Raw genomic sequence first — 24615 nt, 5'->3', positions numbered from 1 at the left:
CAAACTGCTAGGTTGGCAGGAGCTGGGAGAGAGCACCAGGAGCTCACCCCATTGCACGGATTCGAACCCCCAACCTTCTGATTGGCAAGCCCAAGAGGCTCAGTGGTTTAGACCACAGTGCCACCCGTGTCCCCTATATTTAGTATATGTATATTTAGTCTATGGTAGAGCATGAGACTCTTAATCTCAGGGTTGTGGGTTTGAGCCCCACATTGGACAAAAGATTGCAGGGGCTGGACTAGATGACCGTTGTGGTCCCTTCCAACTCTACAATTCCATGATTCTATGATTACTGAGGATCAGAGGTGAGGAATCCCTTGTGGGCAAATTTCTTGGGACCACATGTCAATAGTTGGCAGCACCAGAGTCAGAAGGGAGCAGAGCAACAGGTGTGTTTCTTACCTTGTACAGGAGGATATATTCCAGCCACACAACAGTCAGGGGTTTCCACACACATACGCCACACATTCTTCTCTCCATCCGGGCAAACAAGAAACATAGTCATAATTCCGGGACACATCCTAAGCTACCCCAAGAACTGATGGAGACTGTTGAGTAGGACCAATGAGGGATGTAGCCTGGACAGAGGACCTAGCTTGGAGGAGGACCAGATAGAGAAGGCTGGAGGGTCAGCTTCAGACTCTTAAGTCTGAGGGTCTCCAACTCTGGGGGGGATAGATTGAACCTCACAATTTGTCTCCTTTATTGATGCGAGGAGTTATGTCTGAAGAGACATCAGGACTTTGTTATCCATTTGCAAGTGAAGTGCCTTTCAAACCAGAACAGTGTAGATGGTTACGATTATGTGCAAAATGGCAACACCCATTAAATTTCATTCAGGTAGGCTTAACATCTCGATTCCTGAAAGATTGGAGGAAACTTTTGCCTTTCTGGAATAGTTTCATCTGGCATGTGAATAGTAAACTCATTCTCTGAAAGTGGATCCTGATGTGGCCTAGAAACAGACCATCTTTTGCACAAGAAGGAGATATTAGCATGCCTGGAGGAACCTCCAAAATTTGTACAAGTACAAAAAAAACTTTAGGGAGGGGGAAGAAAACTAGGGTGGAGGAAGAAAACCAGCCCAATGAGGGCTGAGCACCCTCAGTGACCACGGAATGGTGGCTGATGGAGGGGGAAATGGAAAACAAGGAGAGGAGAAGGATGGAGGGCATGGCTGGCTGGGACCCTGAATAAGTTGTTCTGTAGATTGTTGTGTAAACCACTTTTGTGGCTGTGTATGGTGAAAAGCAGTCTTTCATATATCAGAGATAAACAAACTGGAAGCAATGCATTCCTCTTGGCCAGGCATCCCCAAACTTGGCCCTCCAGATGTTTTGGGACTACAACTCCCATCATCCCTAGCTAACAGGACCAGTGGTCAGGGATGATGGGAATTGTAGTTCCAAAACAGCTGGAGGGCCGAGTTTGGGGGTGCCTGCTCTTGGCTCACCCACACATGGATCTTCAAAATAATAATAATAATAATAATAATAATAATAATAATAATTTATTTGTACCCCGCCCATCTGGCTGGGTCTCCCCAACCACTCTGGGCGGCTTCCAACAAAGATAAAAGATACACTAAAATGTCACATATTAAAAACTTCCCTGAACAGGGCTGCCTTCAGATGTCTTCTGAATGTCAGGTAGATGTTTATCGCTTTGACATCTGATGGGAGGGTGTTCCACAGGGCGGGCGCCACTACCGAGAAGGCCCTTTGCCTGGTTCCCTGTAACTTGACCTCTCGCAGTGAGGGAACCGCCAGAAGGCCCTCGGAGCTGGACCTCAGTGTCCGGGCAGAACAATGGGGGAGGAGACGCTCCTTCAGATATACTGGACCGAGGCCGTTTAGGGCTTTAAAGGTCAGCACCAACACTTTGAATTGTGCTCGGAAACGTACTGGGAGCCAATGTAGGTCTTTCAAGACCGGTGTTATATGGTCTCGGCGGCCGCTCCCAGTCACCAGTCTAGCTGCCGCATTCTGGATTAGTTGTAGTTTCCGGGTCACCTTCAAAGGTAGCCCCACGTAGAGCGCATTGCAGTAGTCCAAGCGGGAGATAACCAGAGCATGTACCACTCTGGCGAGACAGTCTGCAGGCAGATAGGGTCTCAGCCTACGTACCAGATGGAGCTGGTAAACAGCTGCCCTGGATACAGATTTGACCTGCGCCTCCATGGACAGCTGTGAGTCCAAAATGACTCCCAGGCTGCGCACCTGGTCCTTCAGGGGCACAGTTACCCCATTCAGGACCAGGGAATCCTCCACACCTGCCTGCCTCCCTGTCCCCAAAAAACAGTACTTCTGTCTTGTCAGGATTCAACCTCAATCTGTTAGCCGCCATCCATCCTCCAACCGCTTCCAGACACTCACACAGGACCTTCACCGCCTGTATATACAGGACTGTAGAGTTAATTGGCTACATGAGTCCCCTTCAGCATCTTCTGCTTCACGTGCTTTGGAATGCTTTTCTCCATTGAAGGCAGGGTGTAGAATTTCTGTGCTGTCGTTCCATTCATCACCACAGGGGAGCCCTGACCAGCTTCTGTGATGGACGCTGGAACCCCCCCCCCACACACACACTGAGAGCATCGCATGTGCCGTTCCACCCCATTGTGCTTTCTTGCGCAAAAGCAAATGTGTGGGGTGCCGTCGTGTCAGAGGCGGAGGGTTTGCCAGGACCATTTTAAAGGTCATTGTTCTGGAATGCTAAATTCCACCGGAGTGAGACTTGGAGAAATGGTGAGGCAATTACTGGCCTATTGAAATCCCCAGAATGCAGGCCTGTCGCTAGCAGATAAAAGCTGGCAGGGAAACAAGGCGCTTGTTCTTGAAATTGTGGGGTTGTGTCTATATTCAGCAGCGCAAGTAAAGAACGGGGCACGCCAATGACACAGCCTTTGTCCAGTCTTCCTAACTTGTTAATTGGGATCGGTTTGCCATGGGTCTGTCGAAAATGATGTTTGGCTCAGGGTTGCCATAAACACAGGGTGGCCACGGCTGGTATTCAGCCTATTCTGCTGCCTCAATTTTTAGATGATGCATGCTATTGTTTTCTAATTATTCTATTGATATAACTGTCTAATTGTTCATTTTATGTTCTGTAACTCTCCCTGGTATCTATGGGTGGGGTACAAATATTTTCAGTAAATAAATAACTGCAGAATAGAAAATTATTTAAATTGCAATACTCATTTCTAATTTGGCGTCTAAACATATAAATGAGAATGTGTTACTTTTATGCAAATCTATATCCCCTTTCACCATCATTTTAAGCGAACTGCAATTGGCCAGAATGTTGGAGCTCCTGTTGCCTTGTCTCGCCCCCTCTCTGCCAATGCCCATGATGCGTGGCAATAGGAAGGTGCAAGTAGCCATGATGCTACAGCAATGTAGCCCTACCCACAGTGCTCCACTGGCTGTTACTTAAAGTGGTGGCTGCCTCTTATGGAGATTCAGAGATAGACTACCCCTGATCCATGTAGGTTCAAATTCAATGATGGCTAATAGCTATCCTGCATTCCGTCAGTGTTATAAATGATTGCCATTTCAAAAGGAAATGAAAGTAACTTAGTGAGGCTCCTTTCATTCTCCCTCCCTAACCTGGTTTTCCATTTTAATTTATCTTAATTAGTTATTTTTTTACCACGTCATAGTGCAACGGGAATCCCCAAGCCATTTACAAACCCCAACAATCCCCCAAATCTTATTTTTGATCCCCAACCTGCCAGTCAGCATTTTGTGCCCACTAAGCATGTTCAGTCATCTTCGGACAGGGTTTTCCTTTGAGGGTGGTGTTCCTTCCTCAGGTGTTGTTTTTGTTATTTCCAAAAAACAAAAAACCACCACAACCCATCATATCTAAAATAAGCCTAAAATCTGAGGTTCAGTACAGAAAATTATATGGCGTGGAACATATATAAAATTTTACTAGATATAACCCATTATAATGACATTTTTACTAGTTTTTATTCTGTTTAATGATGCTTTCACTGATTCCCTCCATAGCACCATAACACATTCACCAATTATCAATTTAATGTTATTGTACTTCTGTAAGCCATAGGGTTCCCTCCACACCTGCTGATATCTAGCTCATATGCAGGGATGGTGCCATTATAGCTGAATAAAGATCAGTACTCAAGAGAATGAATTTGCTATTAGCAAGTAGGACGTAGTTATGTATTCCTTCCTTCCTCAAAGGAGCTAAGGGCAGCATAAATGGTTCCCTCTTTCATCCTCCCAACAATTTGGTGAAGTAAATTAGACTGAAAGACAACAAATGCCCCATGGATACACACTGAGCCTTGTGGCAGAGCAGGAATTGAACCTGTGTCTCCCAGGTCTGAGCCTGGCTCTGAAATCTAGCCCAGTGTTTCCAAGGTGTTGGAAGGTCCCTATCATTCTCAGCCAGCTGAGTCTATGATCAGGGATGATGGGAGTTGTAGTCCAACAACATCTGGAGACCCAAGGTGAAAGACACTGGTCTAACCACCACACTAAACTTGACCACGTTTTGTTGTACCAGTAATACCACATGCCAAGTTAGTAGCCCAGAATAAAATGCAGTGCAACTGGTTGAAAGTGAATCTGAAACGAAGTTTCACATACAAAATGCATAACATTTTCCAGATTTGAAATGTCAAGTTTTGAATTTAAAATATATATCTAATATATATCGAAGCTTCACTTGTTAAATGTCATTTTAGAGAACATTTGAGGTGAAAACAAATCTATTCAACCATTCCATAAAAGTAGAAATCCAACACACACACACTCACAGAGTTCACTAAGTTAAATATTCAGAAACTGAATAGTGCATTATTGAAATTCCATTTTCCGCTTCAGAGACTTGGCTATGAAGATTTAGAGCATGGTGGGATTGAATTTCACCACATCTTTGGGCAGGGAGATGTTTCTGTTCCTTCTTCCTAATCTAGAATTTGGGCTTATTATGACCAATCAAAAGGCAGTGGGGGCAAAGTGTTGACGTTTCAGAAAAGGACAGTGTGTGTGTAGATGTTTGCATGAAAAGAAAAAAAGACATTCCAGGAACTGGTATTTGTCTGTTTGTGTTCACAACAAGGCAGCTGAAGGAGATCCCCGACTCCACATTCATGCACACTTAAAAATCAGATTTAGAATGCCCTGATTGAACTTGCAATGGGGCAGAGCTCTTTGAAGAAAAGGATTCCAAGCTCAGCAGGCATTGGAGTCACACGGCCATACTACTAAGTGTTGCCAAGTCAAAAGTCTGTCTTCAAAGAGAGGGCTACTCAGCTGATACCCTGCTTCTGGCTTCCTATAGGCATCTGGTTGGCCGCACTGAGGACAGGATATGGGACTAAATGGAGCCTTTGGTCTGATCCAGCAGACCAGCTCTTCTTATGATCTTACCAAGCCCCACACTGCTACGAGGGCCACACTACTATGAGCACAAAGGTGGTGCTTTAAATCTGTTTTAAAGGGGGGGTGTCCTATGGCCACTTCATAAGCACACACACATACTGACCACTCAAAATTTTCCCCTAAGTTCTCAGTGCCTGCATTCTTTCGCAGGAAACACAAGTTTTCTTGGGAAATGAGTGCAATGTTCAGGACAGTGCTATCCAGAATAGATGGTATATCTACACTACACATATATCTTGGTTTCAAGAATGTTCAGCCATCATGGCTTCCTTCAAAGAATCCACGGAAGTGCTGAGCATTCTCTGCTAGACATTCCATTTTACAGAACTGCATTTCCCAGGTTTCCTTGAAGAAGAAAAATGTCTAACAAACCTATTAAGTCTGTGGTCTATAGGTATGCCCAGAGACAAAGGCTGCATACGCACCATACATTTAAAGCAAATTATACACATATATACACACACCCCAGAATCCTGGAAACTGTAGTTTACTCCTCCACAGAGCTACAATTCCCAGCAACCTTAACAAACCAATGGTCCCAGGATATTTGGGGGGAGGGACATACTGCTCTTTAAATGCATGGTGTGTATGCAGCCTTAACAGGACATTTGACAATCACTTTTGCAGAGGAAAACACCTCCCTTCCCCTCCCCGCTGTTCCTTAGTGTTGATAAGCATCTTGCAGCTTCTGCAAGCCATGGTGTTGGGGGGGGGCAGGTTTGCTCCAACCACACTTTCTGCAGTGGAGGAGGAGGCGGAGCCAAGCAGCCCGCCCACTCTGCTGCCAAGGCCCCCGGGTCCCTTGAAGAGACAAGAGTCACTTCTCCGTTTATACTCCTTATTAGTCCCTATTCTATTTAATCGGCTTAGACTGATGAAGCGAGGCAGCGGCAGGGATCAGCCGGGCTGTTTAATTAAAGGATTGCAGCTCAGCCCTGCAGTTTGGGGGTTTGTGTAAATGAGCTGCAAGTACATTATTTAATCCATCGCACGGAGACGAGACGAGGCATTAATGAAGAAAACTCTAATTAAAACTAGACGGCTGGCAGTTATTAGCAGCATCACTTCTGACAGGCTTTCTCATTTACAATAAAAAAATTAAATAAAAAAATAAAACTGCCTGTTCAGGAAAAGAAAAAGGGGAAACAGGGAAGAATTCGCTCTGTGTTATGTAATTTAAGATGCAGCAGCAATAGGTGAGCAGAGCAGGGCGGGGTGGAGAGAGCAGGCCTCTAAATCAGGGCTTAGCCTCATCAGGAAAGCCAGTTAGACTCCTCTAGAAATATGGCTGCCTCAGCATGAGTTCTGTTGAGCTAATACTAAAGATCTGATTGGCCCCCAAGTGAGCCGATTTAGCTGACTGCTTATTCAGGATGCCAGGCTAGCTCATTTAAGTCCTGATTGGTCTCGCTTGCTCACCATATTTTCTCAGGTCCCCATAATTTTTAATATATATAAAAAATAAAAAAATGTCCAGTAGCACCTTAGAGACCAACTAAGTTTGTTCTTGGTATAAGCTTTCGTGTGCATGCACACTTCTTCAGATACACTGAAACAGAAGTCACCAGACCCTTTTATATATAGTGGGAGGGTGGGGTGTGGTTTTTTCTCAGGAGGTTAGTAGGAGAAGAGATAATTTTTAGTTATTCTAGAAACAGAGACAGGTCATGGAAAGATGGACCTATTGCAAAAGGATTGCTGTAATCAGGTGATAAAACAAGGGCCATTGTGCCTGTTCCACAAGAAGGGCCAGCCCTACTGTTGGGTGGATGCTGGGTGGGGTGATGTGGGCAGCTGTGGTGAGGTGTCCATATAGGCTAATGCCACTATACATGAGACTTTGAGTGAAAGAAACAGTTTGCACACTGCAAAAAAAAAAAGCCTCTCTGCATTTACCATAAAATTAAAGAGCATTTTGCATCGCAAGAACAGGTTCCATTCTGGTAGGAGAGTTCTGCAGAACTGTGCGAGTTCTAGAGACATAGGCAGACAGGAAAGGAGATTGTGTGCTCCTAGGCAGCACATGTGCGAGATTAAGATAAAAATGCAAGTGTGCAATCCAATTCTCTGTGTTTGCCATAAAATCTCAGCCAGAGAGCTATGCTTCTCCTTGGACATAGCAGGAATTAGTTACGCACAACTTTTCTCTGTTATAGCATCTCAGCTTGTTAGCAACCATCGAAGTGCTGAGTTGGGAGTTTGTGCAGTTGCCTGATATAATAACTTCACCACATCCCCAGCGAGAGCGCCTCGATGCAAACTACTTTGGGGAGGACGGGCATGATTACAAGTTACAAGATATATTGTAATTAATTCCCCTACATTCCCTCAATTCCATGGTAAATGCAACTTTGCTATCGCAGCGCTCGCTCTCAAGGGGAAAGTGCATCAGTTACAAGATCACTTGTTGTCAGTGCTTTCTCAAGAGCTCCACCCCTCCCTCTCTGAATATTCATTCCATCCCTGGAGAGATCTGCAAATGGGAGGGCAACTGCATCAGTGCAGCAAATAAGATAAACCCAGTGTCTTGAGAATATTGGCTTGAGAATATTAGTTTTAAACTGCTTCTTTCTGCCTAACCAGGAACCTGTGTGCTGCACTAGTTTGTAGTTTGAAACGCCACTGGTGGGATTGCGATGGAGCCCGAGTAAGTGATAATTCAACTTATTTGAATTACCTAACCTCTGGTGCTTTCAAGACATAACACATTGAATATTACAATTGCTGTTTCAGGGGAGATTTTTTTTTCATGCTTCCACATGGTATCATTATTGTTTCATCACTATTCCAGAACATTTGGGCCATCAACCCATTTTTCCCCACATCTATCAGAAAAAAATCTAGCGAGTTCTGCAATATTTCTGTAATGTGGAAGGTGTTTTGCACAATTTTCTGCAAAACAAGGGAGGGCAAATCGGGGCCAGTAAAGGGAGTGACCTGGAGAGAGGCTGTGTAGCTAGAGGAAGAATGCGGCCAGGGAAGAATCCTGAGCGCCAAACAGAGAGGGTTGGGGGACTGAGCTCAAGATAATCAAATGCTTGACTAATAGGTAATACTACCGATATGGAGCTAGTTGGCAGGAGTGGGGACAGATTCACAGTCAAATTCTTTAAAAATGCAGTGCAGTTGAAATAACAGTTCTTCTCACTGTTCAAGTCTGTTCAGATGAACATCTGGAGCTTTTTCGCAGTATTCTAAAATTTAAATGGGCATTGATAATAATCCACATCAGGAATCATTATTTTGTTTCCAAACCCGTCTAAGTGCCAGTTCAGTTAAGTGAGCCAACTAGGAAAGCAAATAGAAGGTGAATGCACCATAGCAAGTGAATTAATGTGATTGTTTTGTAAATAAATAATTAAATAAGATTATCATATATATATATCATATATATACAGACAAGCTTTTCATCTGCATGCTTAAACAGAGGAACCAATGAAGGCTTGCTATATCCAGTACAGGGGAGGCAGGAAGCTTGGTCACAGGAAACAAGCGTGGAGAGGACTGCTCTTAAGCTTTCTTGCCTTGCTTCTAGCACCTTCTCCCCACATTCAGTGAACCACCACCATTTATTTTGCAGCCCCTTCTGGACCTGCAGGCCTCCTAATTTGCTCCCACCAACTGCTACTAGAAGCATCCTTAGCTGAAAGCTCTTTGGAAAACGTTTTCGGCTCAAGGGCAGGGCTGTGTCTGTGTGTGTGTGTGAGAGAGAGAGAGAGAGCGCATGTGTATGTACTGCATAAAGGTTTCACAAATCCAGGCTTCCCCACGCCCAACTGCCACCACCTGTTCAGGTTGTTTTGGAAGTGGTGATGCTTCTGTTCTTCACTTGCATTGTCATGAAGCCCATCCGGAGCGAGGAATTCAACAGCAAATTATGCTTCCTGCTCTCACTCTGATTTGACTTCGCATGTGTAAGAAATATTAAGGAAATGGCACGGGCAGCAGCAAGGAGTATGAACACCGCCAATGTCAAATAGGGTGCATACTTCACATATTAGTTGAGGAAGGTGGGGGCCTTTTGGAGCATTTTGCCTCAACACTGAATAACACTCTGTGCCTTCTGCCTTGAGCCTCCCCCAACCTGCAGAAACTCCCAACAATTCTCATCAGCCCCAGCCACCATGGCCAATGCTTAGGGATGATCGGATTTGTAGTCTAAAACATCTGGAGGGCATCAGGTTGGGGAAGGCTCCTCCAACGTAAGAGAACCACGCAACTAGGTCTGGGAAGGGAAAATTTATCCAATTTCATGCTTGTGCAAAAAAGAGAGGACCCCCTGCTGGCCACTTCTCGGTGCAGCTAATCCCAGGGGTTTGGTTGTGAATGAAATGAAGCCTGCATGTTTTGTGTGCAGGTGAAAGCAGGGAAGGGAAGGCCGGAAGAGGAACACAGGAGCAAGCAGGGTATGAATCGACAAAGTTTCCCACCTTGGAGAAGAGTCTGCAGATGAAGACTTCTGCTCAGCGTCAGCTGCGGGGCAGCAGAACTGGTGTAAAACAGTCTCATTCCTGTAACAGAAGACAAACAAGGGCTGGTAAGAGTTCGGCTCACTCACTGGCAAGCTAAGGGGGTCATGTCCTCTGGTCCACATCCACTCCTGGCCACTGATTCCCACTGCTGGTGTCGGTCCTTTAAGAGATAAAGGAAAACTTGGATTATTAAAAAATGAAACTCCTGCACCATGTCAAGTGATCAGCAGCCTAACCCTGAAAGCCAATCTAGACAGACCGCAGAGCATATGGAACAGTTGTCCCAGGACATCTCAGATATACACGGGATGTGCGCATGTAGCATTTCATGCTTAGATCCTCCTCTTTGTTAAGGTCTTTCCAGAAAATCAAGGAGAATGCTTGGCCAGAAGGCTCCTTGACGTTCTACCTTCATATTATAGGAGAGGTGGGGGAGATGCATGGCAAAACATGCAAACCGCCCCCCCCCAATATAAATATCTGAATTGGAAAAGTCATGGGCAGGACTGTACCTTGTGTCTTGCTGAGCATGTTGTTCAAAACTCACACCTTAAATCCATGTAGTTGGAAGCAACACATTAAACAAATTAATCCAGTTCCTTCCTCATACCGGGCTGAAGATGGACAAGTCTGCTGTCCATGAAATATGCCTGACTTCCCCAACTTACTAGCCTCCAAACATTTTGGGCTACAACTCCCATAAGCCCCAGCTAGCATAGCCAACGATCATGGAAGATGGGAGCTATCCAAGAATGCCTGGACAACAGCAGTTGGGGAAGGCTAGTACACACACAAAGATGTGTGTATGTTCTTTTTAATATCACTCTAAAAATGATTATAAAAAAGAAAGTGAACTACATGAGTTTACATTGCTCCCGTTATTTGTTATTCCAAAACAAAACCATTATTTTTACATAATCAATTCTGCTGTTTTCCTTCCCTCTGCTGAACAATATTGGTAAACTTTGTTATAGAAACCACATTCTGAAGCACCAGCTCATTAAAGATGAGGGCACTTTATCCTTCCAGTTGCTAGCAATTGCCATGTTAATGAATCTCACAAAACCTCACAGTCAGAATCATCGAATGGCCAATGCAGTTGAGCCGATGAAACAATCTGCTGGAACGCCACATCCCATCATCTCCTCCACAATTTTATTTTACAATACTTCTAACCAATAGGCCGCAATAATTTGGGGCTCTCCAAAAACAAATCTGCAACAAAAATGCTCCTGCATTAACAAGATTAAATTTCCAACAGCAAGTATTATTACAGTTCAAGATCCCTTTCAGCTTATATATTATGCAGACTTATGCCCCACCTTTCAAATACTTCATAAGAATGGCTTAAAATAAAATATTAAAAACACCATAAAGTCACTTATAAGCTAAAAAGAGCCAGTCTACAACAGCAGCACCCAAATAAAAGAGATCAACAAAGTTAAAAACATTCAAAGTTTGGTAAAATAAAAAAGGACTTTGCCTGGATTCAGAAAGGCATCAGAGGCACGTTCCCCTGAGGAGAACAGTCCTAAGCCAAGGTGCCACCACTGAGAAGACCCTTTCTCAAGTGGTCACGTGCTGCATCTCAGATGGTCTGGAACCTGGGAGAAGGCACTGGGGAAGGGATGTGAAGTTTCCTGCCAAGGATTATGGAATTTCTAGTCCTAGTCCCAGGTGGTAAAAGCTGTTCTGCTGAGGACTAGGAGTGTCCACTTCTCCCACTACCTCACCTTTGCCAGAAGCTAGATTTTGGGGGGCAAGAGCCAATAGCAGAGGATGGGTGAAGTTAGATGGATCTTGTAGAGTCTGCAAGCAATTGGTGCCTTGATTCCACTTACAAAAATTCAAGCAGGAGTGCTCAGTTATGCCCTGCTCAAATTCTCTGGACATCTCTAGTTCCATGCTCTCTACCACAAGCTATGGAAGTAGACATGATACCTGTCTTGCGTAACTATGCAGGGTTCTAAATCACACAAGAGGCTCCTTGCTTCGGCCCTTCGCCTGCCTTCACAGAGTGCTGTGAAAGTGAGGTGCCAGGAATGGTGGGGCTTAGCAGCGTGCCCTGATCAAGACTGTGTTTTGGCACAGGACACAAGGTTAACCTAAACAAGGATGCGGGTGTTTCTTCCATTTCAATATGAAGTCTGAAATAAGCTGCAGCTAGTCTTAACTTTTTACTGTCACACAATTTTCCCAACCCCATTTTAGGTATTTTTTAACATTCCCAGCATAAGGATGAATTTTGTGCAGCTCAAAAGCTCACATATTTCTTAGTTAGTAGTGCTAATTTTGATCAAAGTTATTCGTTTTATGACTCTGCGTAGTCCAAAGAGCAATCCTAGAAAAGATATGGCCATGTCATACAATGTTATAGAAGAAGCTTTGGCACAAATTCCAGGCACAGTCCAGCCTTCACCAACCTGGTATTCTCCAGATGTTTTGGATGACAACTCCCATATTTATGCAGGCTGTGCTGTCTGGGGCAGATGGGAAATGTAGTCCAAAACATTCGGAGGACATCAGGTTGGCAGACGGTGTTGTATCCTGTCTGGCTCTACCCAATCCCATGCTTTTGCCCCAGAATTCTCTGCTAAACTATATTTTAAAAAAACAACCCAGAGGTGCACCCATCAGGTTGTGTGGTCCTCTACCTTGGGATGCCTTTAGTTGCTCCAGCAGTCTGCACAACAGAAGATGGATCTCTGCATGCTAGGCTGGATCTAACTGTTAATCCCTCTTGTTTATTGGAGATATAAAAACAGCCCCTTGTAAGCAATTTTGCAAGTTCTGCTTGGCTGGCTCCTATCTAAACTGCAATTTTCCTTCAGTAACTCACTCGCTCCCACCATGCTCGCCCCAGGCTGTATCGGGACCCACAACTGCAAGGGAGAGCAGGTTTTGCCATTTGCCACCATTCCCCTGTGTTAACCAGCTCTCCCCATATTATTATGGCTCAGTTTTAAGAGCTCAGTCACCTGAATGGCCTGTACCTGCCAACAAGCTGGGCCCGTGCGCTTGGAAAGAAAGCAGCACAGCCTCCCCTGACCTCCTGAGAGTGACTCATGCCACAACAATGCTCAGATTTTGCAGCACGATCCTGTGAATCTGCTGCTTACTTTTGGACACCAGCATTATGCAATCCCGCAACCACTGTGAGGGGTAGCCAGAAGTCTCCATGTGTAGGGTTCTCAGCTGCTTTGTCAATCCCCTCTGGTTCTGCACTTTCCCTGGGACTGATGCCACAAAGGCAGATGAAATAATGGGAAAGTGAACACTTGGAAAGAGGATTAAAAGCACACAAGTGGAGGGTGACTGTGTCCTTTCCTTCGCCCAAAGCCTACATAATCATTATTTTGCTAACTGAGTCGGATTGCTTTAAGCACCTGCAGAGATGGCTGAAGAATCACAGAATCTTGGATTCTTGCATTTGTGACTCTGGGAGCCAGGTCATTCCATTGTCTCAAGGCTGCTGATCTCCAAGGGTTTGCAACCATTCCAGGGAGAAGAGTGACCTTGGTAGACCATGTGGCTTTCCTCTGAGGCACAATGGTGAGGGTGGAGATATAAGCATCCTGCAAGACCGAATGTGCTGGGTTTCCCATGCAACCAAGAGAACTGCAGTTAACCGCGAAGAGATCCTCAACAGCACAAAGACGAAGAGTAGGAAGGCAATTTATATAATCTTCCTTTTCTTGGCTTTGGAAATGATTAAAAAATGATATAAATATTAAACCCTGAATGAGCCGCACAAGAAGGCTCTGTATAATTCCTGACACAAACTGCCCTGCAGATTTGCACAGACAGATGGCTAAAGATGGAACTATAAAAAGTCTGAGAAATGGGAGCACAGATTTAGCAGGTGGGAAGAGGGGAGGCAAGATTATAATTTCCCACTTCTCCATGTTTTTTCCCCATTTGCTGGGAGGAGGGTGGAGCAGAACCTCAAGGGAACATTGAGAGCCATGCTATTCCTCTCCCTACACCAAACGCCTGACAGCTGCAATTAGGCTCCAGAGCCCAATCCGTCAGCACCCCTTCTTACCCTAAAATGCTACATGCATTAGTTTCCAAATAATTTTTAACATTTGTCTTTGATTTGCAGAACAAATTGACTGAATGAAGCTGCCTTCCATCTAGCTCAGTAGTGTCTACGTGTTTTTATTTCAGTTTGGTTTTTATACATTTCTGCTGCTTTTATCAACTGCCTGCTAATGTTCTAACTGCTTGTGTTCAATTTTAAGGGGGTGTAATGTGGCTTTAATGGGGTGATTATTTTATTATCATTATCATCGCATTTTGTGATGTGTTGCCCACAAACTGGTAGCAGCTTTCCAGGGCTCCAGGAAGGAGATGGCACATTTTGCATTCACAGCATGTCCTCTTAGGCCCCAGCCTAGCTGAAAAGCGCCATTGCACAGGGACAAGACTTTCTGATAAACAAGGCATGCAAACTAAATCACACATTATTATGACATACACACTCACACACCACCAGACACATATTGCAATGGCATAGATGTGTACATGTTCACACATGAAATGCACCATTTCCCTTCCATATGGAAGTTCTCCATCTTATGTTGGAAATGTCATTTGTGTTGGCACACTCATTCATTTATGCTGGATTCTTCCCCTGAAGCAAAACAATACTGGAAACCTATTGCAAAATCAATGAATGAAATAATAGGTTTTAAGGTCCAGCTTTGACGCTGCTTTGTTTGACAACTTATAAAAGAAAACATCACTTCTATTACTGTGGCAGCCAAGGGTGATTTACCCCAAATACTGGAAAGCAGAATCAGAGACTTGTTAACAACAGTGGCGTAGCGTGGGTTGTCAGCACCCGGGGCAAGGCAAGTAATTTGCACCACCAACCCATGGATTTGCGCCCCCTAACCCTAACCCCCAGATGTTGCGCCCGGTGAGGCCGGCCCCCCCTGCACCCCCCACACTACGCCACTGGTTAACAACCTTGAAGGTCAACTAGTTCAACTCTCAGTTCAGTGCAGATCTGCAGTCAGTGGAAGTTCGTCCATTAGGCCAAATGGAGGACTGCCCAACCAACCTCACTCTGCTCAAAGCCAGCCCATCACCTACTTGCCTTCTGACTTGCATCCATTCCAGGGAGTGGCACTGCTTGCCAGCTTCCTCCTCCTTGGTCATGGGAGGGACTCAGAAAGAAGGGAAATGGGACAAAACTACTATTAGTAGGCTCTGTCTTTCTTCTGGTTCCACCTGCTGTTGGTCTCCTTGCCTTCCTCCCTACCAGTCCTAAAGGGCACCAGCCATCACTCTCTATCATGCAAGATACAAGAGCAACATCTCTGATAGAAGGCAGCCGTTTAGATATCTGAAGATTGATGTGATGTCACCCTGCAATCTCCTCTTCTCTATGCTAAGAATACCCAGGTCTGTTAACTATTCCTCAAAGGACTTGGTTCCCAGGCTCCTCACCTTCCTCTCAACATCTTGCAGTTGATCAATGAACTTCTTAAAATCTGACACCCATAACTGGTCAGGGTGTTCCACAGGTGGTGGGGAAAACATAGAAAAAGAGGGGCTATTTTTATTAGCAGTTAAGCGGCTAAGAAAAGCACAATTGTGTCAAAAATAACAAGCTGTGTTGGTGTAAAAGACAGCAGGCAGTAACAGGAAACTTTTCTTGGAAAGGAAAACTGGATGTAACTTTGATTAAAAGTAATTAGCTGTAGTGTACTATAAATAGTGTGGGGGCTTTTGTTTTTTTAAAGAAATTCTATTCTACATAGGGTTGTCTGAACGCTTCACGTATTACAGGAATCTCAAACTTGTCACTTTTTATAAGTTACAGGCATATAAGAAGCTTAATTTATACCAGGTCAAGCTATTTGTCTGTGTCGGCTAGAACGTCCTGCTTTGGCTGGCAATGTCTTTTCAGGTTCTCAAGCAAAGATCTTTCGCAGCATCTGCAACCTCGTCCTTTTAACTGGAGATGCCAGAAATTGAACTGACAACATTCCGCATGCAAAGCATGTCTGCCCGGCCTCTGAGCTATGCAGGCAAGCATGAGTAGCAGGGCCAGCCCATCAGGAACTACGTGGCTCAGGCAGCAGATGGAGAGGGTGGCAAACTGTGCACTCCTCATTCTCTACCAACAGGGCCAGTCAGCCACCCAGCCACTGCTGCAAATCCAACAGCTGGAGAACTGTCCAGTCAAGACTGTTGCTGCTGCCTCTCCTCCTTTCTGCTTGCCTGGCCCCTTGCAGTAGTGGTGCAGATGCCCCTGCCTTTGCTCTCAGGAAGGGGTCCTTCCTCAGAGTGAGGTGCTGTGGCAGGTGTCACCCAGAGAGTGCCTGAGCTACCAAAATACTCTCGGGCACTTTAAAATACAAGTTGAATTCCTTTGCTTGGCTTTTTAAAGTGCTGCAAAGCAGCAGTAGCGCAGGCACTCTCTGGACCCCCCCTGCCCACAATGCCTCGCTTCGAGGAAGGGACCATTCCGCAGACTGAAAGCTCCAAGCACACACTCCTCTGCTGCAGCCAGGAGGGTGGGAGAGAGGAAGAATGCGGAGCAAGCGAGCAGTGCAGGGAGGAAGCCAAAGCAGAGGCAGCAAAGGAGGAAAATGAAGGAGGAGGTGGCGGCAGAAAGGAAGATGTGACAGCCCTAGGGAGCAGGAGGCGGTAATGGAAGGCAGCCCAATGTCAGTGGCCCAAATCAGTAGCAATTCCTTGGGAGCGAGAAGCACACAGGCAAAAATAATTCAGAATCCCACAGGAATTCGTTTCACTTTCTCCATAATTCCTTCAGATGTTTTGCGTGGATCCTTCATGTTCCGCTTTAAATGGAAGTTGGTGAAAACTCTTCCCGTAACCAAGAGAACAGTTCGCTGGATTGAAGCATCACTCAGGAAAGCCTTTTCTCTTGGCATGTTGCATATGAAGAGATCAAAGTTTGGAACCCAGCACCTATTTTAGCACCTGCTTTAATCACCATTAAGCCACCTGGCACAAGTACAATTCATGTGAACGCCTTCTTGGTTAAGCAACAGCTATTTCCCATTCACTATCATTAACACTAAATCGGTTTCTTGGGAGCAGTCCCAGCAGAACAGCTGTGCAGAGATACTGTGTCCTAATGAATAATGAGGATGCCCAAATAGGCTTGGGATGAGTCCCAGAGTATCTACACCACAGACCGAGGTTCACAGTCAGGACTGCTCTGAAATCCAGGTTTGCCACTTAGAGGCTCAAACCACTCCAACCAGTTGAGGCAAATGCCAACTGTGACCTCCTCCTCTTGGCAGAGACAGCCTAGTCACCAGCATCTGTGCTCTCCCAACCTTCATATTAGACTGCTGTGACATGCTGTATGTGAGGCTGCCTTTGGAGACTGTTCAAAACACAACTGCTAGGCTGCTGACTTGGATCATCTCTCTCCAGTACACAGGCAGCTCTCTCTGGTGCTTATACCACACTGGCTCCCTGTCACTATCCAGCACAATTTAAAATGTCAATGCTTCCTTTAAAGCCCTGAATGGCTTGGGAGCAGTGTACTGTATCCAACAGAAGCCTGCCTGCACACTGAGGTCATCACTAGGAGCCCACCTCAGGATGCCTCCACTATGGGAAGCAGGTGGTGGCAAGGGAAAGGGTGGAACCCTGTTACGTACACAATGAAGCAGATTTACAGTGGTACCTTGGGTTACATACGCTTCAGGTTACATACGCTTCAGGTTACAGACTCCACTAACCCAGAAATAGTACCTCGGGTTAAGAGCTTTGCTTCAGGATGAGAACAGAAATCGTGCTCTGGCGGCGCGGCAGCAGCAGGAGGCCCCATTAGCTAAAGTGGTGCTTCAGGTTAAGAACAGTTTCAGGTTAAGTACAGACCTCCAGAACGAATTAAGTACTTAACCCGAGGTACCACTATATTTGCTGTTGTTCCAGATTGAAGGATCTGAACTGAAAGGTCCAAATGACAAGAAGGGGTTGTTGTTGTTTTACTAAACATTACAAAGGATTGCCTGTTAGTATAAGCTGTTCCAACAGTGGAACAAACTGCCTTGGAAGGTGGTGGACTCCCCTTCATTGGAGGTTTTTAAGCAGAGGCTGCATGACCACCTTAACTGTGGATTTCCTGCATCAGCAGCATTTTGGGCCTGATGCCCCTTCATGGTCCCTTCCTGCTCTGTGATATGATGTGCTTTGAAAACTCCAAAAGCCCACCCCAAAGCTGCAAGTATGACGGCACCCTCAATAATGTCTGGTGCAAGGTGGTCCCAGGAACCGCATGTAGCCTGAGGCCTTTTTTGATGGCCCTCAGCAACATTTGACACAGCTGCGCTTTGGGAAGGAGCCATGATGGCTCTGACAGGGTCCTAGAGTCCTGCTGCTTCCTTTCCAAAACCAAGCTAGTGCTTTCCCAGCTTTGGGAAGGATGTGGGAGGGCTCTAGGACCCTGCCAGAGCCTTGACCTTCTTCCCAAAGCCCAGTGCCTCATTTATCTGGCTCTGGGAAGGCAGTGCAGGGGCTGGAGAGGGTGTCAAATTTTGGCCTCACACACCTCGCCCCCAACTGTGTGACAAGGCTGTGTGCGCCCCATGGGTTCTGTGTCAAAGTGCTCTTGTGTCCCACTTGTTCTGGGAGGGTGGACTGCCCTGGTCTAGTGGGTAACAAGACAGCTGTGTTGCTCAGTTAACATGCATCAATAATTTGAAGTCATAGGGAAGCATTGCAGCTGCCTTCCCAAATATATGCAGGTGTTTGCAAGCAGGCTGTAAATTGGGGCTGGAGATGCTCCCATCAGTCAGGGAGGGTGGGAAGTTGGAGTCCAGCAGCAGATGGAGAGGGCCACAGTTTCCCCAGCCCTGCTGTAAACACAAGCCTGTGCAGATTCATTGTGAGGCTCTGGGCAAGTCTTAGTCTCAGACCCCAATCCATCAAACGAAAATGAAATAGTGTGACCTATTTCACAAAGCTGCTGTGAGAGCACTCACTATAAAGAGAGTAAGATTGCGGGCGGGTGGGGGTTGGACTGCTTTAGGTTTCTCTCACAGGCAAAACTTATGAATGTAGGGCACCATCATGTAAATTGATGAAAATATAAATTTGCACATGTATGGCTATTAATATTTCATTTTATTGTTGCTGTTAAATTTATTACCCGCCATTCACCAGGAGGTCCCTGGATGGGTTGCAACAATTTAAAATTCAGCATTAACAACAGTTGGAATATATTACAGTCAGAGGAATGGGGTGGGTCCTAAAAACACACATCTTAGGTGTCAAAAGCCTGGATAAAGAGTTACAGCTTCAGTGTTCACTACAAGCTGTATAATGAAGGTGCCAGATGCAAATATGTGGAAAGGGAGTTACACAACACAGGAGCCACCACAAATAATGCCATCTCCGGGGGGGGGCACACACACCAAACTACTGAGGATGGTGCAGCTACCAAAGAGCCCCCCTCTGCAGATCTTAACACCTGAGATGGTCTGCAGGGAAGACAGCAGTCTCTCAGCTATATGAAGCCTAAGGGTTTTAAACATGGCCATGAGCACCTTGATTTGGGACTGGAAATGAACTGGCAAGCTATGCAGCTGTTTTGGAACAGGGGTTATACGAGTTCTTATCTGGCCACCACATTTTGGACCAGTCGAAGTTTCTGAGTCATCTTCAAGGGTAGCCCCAAGTAGAACAAATTGCAATAATCCAATCTGGACGTTACCATCCAAAGGGGGTGATAGCTCATGAAGCAGCCATAGCTGGAAACAGATACGGCTAGCCATTGAGATCACCTGGGCCTCAAGGGACAATGTTGAATCCAAGAGTACATCTAAGCGACAAACCTGCTCCTTCAAGGGAAGTGCAACCCCAATCCAGAACAAGCCATCTTCTCACCTCCTGGGCTCAAGAACTGGGAACACATACCACCTCTATCTTTTCAGGACTGAGTTTTAATTTGTTGGCCACATCCAGCCCAAATACCTGTCTAGCACCTCAGCTATCTCTCCTGTTTCCCATGGAACAAAGAAATATAGATGAGTGTTGTTTGCATGTTGGGGATACTTCACTTCAATCTCCTGATGACAGCATCTAGCAGTTTCATATGGATGGGGAAAACCATGGTATTGGACAGTAAAGGTAAAAGTAAAGGGCCACTGGATGGTTAAGTCCAGTCAAAGGTGACTATGGAGTTGTGGTGCTCATCTCGCTTTCAGGCCGAGGGAGTTGGCGTTTGTCCACAGACAGCTCTCCAGGTCATGTGGCCAGAATGACTAAATCACTTCTGGTGCAACAGAACACCGTCACGGAAGCCAGAGCGCACGGAAATGCCGTCTACCTTCCCGCCACAGCAGTATCTATTTATCTACTTGCACTGGTATGCCCCCACATAACTGCAGGTTCTGTAAGTCTACAAGGTCCCCCCCAACCTGGGTATTATGCTCTGCATCTAGGGTGGCCAGATTTAGAAAAGGGCCAGGAGGCTCCTGCATTTTTAACAGTTGTGCAAGAGAAAAAATTCCAGCAGGTGTTGCATGCAAATGACACCTGCTGAAATTCCCTTACCTACACAACTATTAAAGGTGAGGGAACCCTGGCCTATTTTTGCGCCCACCTACCCACTCAAATCCCATCTTTCACTGAAAAGCACAGGGCAGCTTAGGTGGAGCTACAAGTGCTCTCCCATCCATACATCAGTCTGTTCAATAATAGCATGGCTATAGCAGTATGTTCTGCTTTCAGACCCTCACTGGGCTCAAATGTAAAACTGAGCTGCTGGTTGTTTTTTAAGGCTGTGAATCAAGCAATCTGGAGGAAGTGCTGCCAGTTGATTTCTTTGTATTAAGCTGTTGTTAAAGGAGTGAGAGAACAGCAGGTTGTGTATTCTGGTCAACTGGCAACCCCTAACAAAATTCAATTACAACACCTGCTTTTGGAGTGATTCACATATCAAGAAAAATCTAGACGCAGGACATTTTGCAAGGTGCAAATTATCCTGCCAATACCTTGTAATCTTTCTGCAGGAAAAATATTACATCAAACTTCTAAAATGCTGAGTCACGCACGCATACCAACCCAGGTCGCATAGAAAGATTTATTAACTTAATCGCAAACTTTGGAATTGTTCCATTTCGGCAAAGCTGGAAAGGAATCGGCCCTTTAAATCTTGTCCTTCCTTTCATATTAAAATGGGCCTCAAAATTCATGTGTTATCCAAAAGGGTTTTCTACAGTTTTCATATTCTGTCTTATACCAAGTCACACTACTGGATTATCAAGCAATTTAGTCTACTCTGGCTCGTATCAGCTCTCCTGGATCCTAGGAGGAAGTCTCAGTCTTGCTACCCAAGACTGTCTACACCAGCCTTTCTCAATCTTGGGTCCCTAGATGTGGTTGGGCTACAACTCCCATCATTCTTAGCCAGCATGACCAATGGTCAGGGTCACATAATATTCACAAACTGGTTGGATGCCATGAAATAAGTGGCAAACTACACATTTCATCGAACCTCTGGTTTCATCTTGTATGTTTTATTTGCAAATAGCAGCTTTAGGAGGCTCCAGTCAGGACTGTGGTGGGGTAGGTCTCTCCCTAGTCCTCACTCCCTCACCAACCTTTGAGTGCTTTTATATGGCTAGAATGCGTTTACGCCTCTTGCTTGCTTGGAAAGAAATGGAGGTATGTGCCAGCACATACAGACCGCTTTGTTGTAAACTGCTTTGAGGTTTTTTTACCATCAAGCGGTGTCTTTGTGAAATAAATAAATATTAAAAGTGCAGAGAGGATTGCCATCTTCTGCATCCAGCCACTCTGAGCCCTTCCCAAGACTTAATTACCTGCTTCCCTGATGTACAGAGATGGGATGAATACATCTGGAACTGAACCCAGGTTGATTCACAAAGGGCAGAATCTAGTTACAGTCTCTTCTCCTTCCCAGGCCCCCCAGAACAAAGCAGCAGATCTTGTGGGAGCAGATCTTAGCAGACTGCATGCTCACCAATGTATGTTCTTCTGCTCAAACAAGCAAAAGCTTTAATTACAAAGGAAATTAGTAACAGCGAAATGCTCGTTTTTAATTATGCTGATGAACGTTCTCTAAATCCTCTCCAGTTCTTCTGGTCTTAATTATAGTTTGTCATACTGATACCTTTGAATATGGATTCATCCCAAAGAGATTTTTTTTTTTTAAAGTCTCACTCTTTGTGCCCATGTGCTGTGTTAGTGGAGTTTAAAAATGAAAAATAAGCAGCAAAATAAAATATCACTTTCTTTTTGCCCTTCTAACATGCATGATGAACCCTCATGAAAGCTCTAAGATTTTAGCTGTGAAATTGGTAGCCCTTTCCTTACTCTTGGGATTGTGAGGTCCCGGTGGAATTTTAAAGATTAAATTACTCAGTCTTGAATAAGAACATCCTTGGATGAGACATAGAAAATGTGCCTCCATTCATTTACACACATTTGTCTGTAATGGTTTCTCATTTTAATTTGCTTCATTTATTTCTCCTGTTACTTCCATTCTCATCAACCACTTTTCTGGGTAACTTTTTAATTCCTTTAACAAAACAAAACAAAAATCCAAAACAGCGAGGGAAGTGGTGAAAGGAAGAGGACAGACAGACAATCCAAAGATATTCTAAAGATTACCATAATCAAATTTCAGCCTCTGCAATGGTGAAAGGTGAAAGGCAAAGCAATATAAATCAGAGCTCTTTTCAGAGATAATCTGGGACTCCATAAACATGCAAATCCCCTGCGTCTTAAGATGGAAAAGGCACAATTTCAACTCTTCCAAGGGCCCTGATTGCCATCTCATTTGTGTGCCACTTTAGACCTCTGCTGGGCTTGATGGAGTCATTCTCGGTACATAATGGGAGTGAGAGGAGAAGTTGCCTTTGATTGGCAGCTGGCATTTCCACAACTGCAAGATAACATGGCAGCAGGGCAGCATGGGAATTTATGATCAAGTGCCAATCTGGAGGTCACTAGGAAGTCAATGGGGAGGTGCCATCCCCACATAGGAAATTGCAGGGCAGTGGCAGCAGAGTCATGAATCACTCCGTTCTGCTGCTTTTCAACTTCCTTTCTCCTGAGGGCAAAGCAGAAGCAGAGTTGGCTGGCAGAGGAGATAAAATACTGGGGCTACGGGAACTGGGCCTTGTAGGATTCCTCAAGTGCCAACCTGTTTCCCCTGTTTTGCTTTGTGAGGTGGTCAAAACACTATAGGCAAGATGTGTGGAGGCCTGCTGCTAGCGGCATGTTGGAGAAGGACTTGGGAGACCAGGTTTCAACTTGCCATGAAGTCCCTTGGGCCAGTCACTGCCCAATCCTACTTCAGAGGGTTGTTGTGTGGGGATTCTATGAGGAGTGGTGAACCACGTACACCACCTTGAGCTCCTTGGAGGAGGAAAAAAAAGTGGGATAGAAATGTAATAATACTAGTCAAAGGCATAACGGGCTGGCGAAAGCTCAAGCATCCAGCCAAAGAAAAAGGATTGCACACCAATGAAGTGTCAAATGAAATGGATGAGGTCAAAGGATTGCTTGCTTGCACACACACATCCCAACACACAAGCGCCTGAGAATGCCCAGGTGACACTAAGTGTTGTTACGCTCCAAAAAAGAAAAAGGTAACTTTTGGTCACATCCCAGTTGAACCATGTGTCTAGGGGGGAAGGTCTGTAACAGGCTGTGACAGGTTTTCATTAGTGCCATTGTTTTGTCTCGCTGCAGATGAAATGGAGCTTGCTTAATTATGCTTAATGTGCCATGGAGATTAAACACTCCTTCTTCAAGGTAGTGGTGGGTGAATGAATTTCTATCTACCCTGGTCAACCAGGCTTCTGGCTTTTGCCTTATCAGGGAGGTGCAAGCTGCGTGGGAATGTTAAGGTTTCCCATCCATCCCGGGTTTTTGCTCTTTAGGGGGGCTTTGCACCTATCTATCTGAACAGCAACAGCACTGGGGAATTAAACAACCGGCCATGTGTCCTACATTACAGAGACAGCCGTCTATTTGAAGGGATATAAAAGGACAGTCTGAAAGAGTTTCTACTTGAAGGGCTGTGCAGTCCAAATCTGGTTTAAAGGTGATTTAAACCATCAGAAGGGAGAGCAGACGAGAATCTTAATGTAGCCCATCAACAGCTAGAACCTGGACAGCAAAATGAGCAAGTAGACAGGTCACCGTTTCCCCCACTAGAGGAAATGTATTCCTATTTAAATTATAGAAACGATTTCTACATTTGCATCTTAGCATACAAATTAGACTATGCAAATATTGCACAAATCTGTGCCCACTTTTGCCCTCTTTGGAGTGATGTATTTCTGTTTTGGTGATGCGCAAGTGGACATGCTTACTGATATTCTGTTAATTTATTTTTAATCCCCGATGGAATAGGAAAGAGCAGCTCCGCTGAAATCTAGGGAGGGTTGTTTTTTTCTTAATTAGACTTGCAGGCAGAAGAAGCTCTAAAGACTCACAGGTTCGAGCTGAGATGACAACCTCATTATACAGGTCCAGATAAACATCTCAGAGATGTTCTTATAAAACTGCTTGGCAGTACTTTAAAAACACTGATGCAACAGAAGCCTATTTTGATAATTGGTCAGACCTTAATACCATCAGATTTAATCACCCGAGTCTTTTTTTAAACAATGCGTAGGCTGCAGAAAGAAATTACTTCTACATTGCCATAGAAAAGGGTAGTTTCCAATGGGGTTTCCCTTTCAAATTGATTAAGGGTT

General features: G+C 45.1%; 1 protein-coding gene across 7 annotated transcripts in view; it reads right to left on the bottom strand.

The window, feature by feature from the left end:
• IQSEC3 (IQ motif and Sec7 domain ArfGEF 3) overlaps positions 1-24615 on the bottom strand; it is a 133745-nt gene that overhangs the window by 65876 nt on the left and 43254 nt on the right. For all 7 annotated transcript variants that reach the window (XM_081926801.1, XM_081926806.1, XM_081926804.1 and 4 more), the window contains exon 2: positions 9842-9922. In XM_081926801.1, the coding sequence (XP_081782927.1) occupies positions 9842-9922 (81 nt within the window). The remainder of the gene's footprint in view (positions 1-9841; positions 9923-24615) is intronic.

This window comes from Podarcis melisellensis, assembly GCF_964234715.1.
Source record: "Podarcis melisellensis genome assembly, chromosome: 10".
NCBI classification, from domain to species: domain Eukaryota; kingdom Metazoa; phylum Chordata; class Lepidosauria; order Squamata; family Lacertidae; genus Podarcis; species Podarcis melisellensis.
This window is presented reverse-complemented; position numbering and strand designations above follow the sequence as displayed.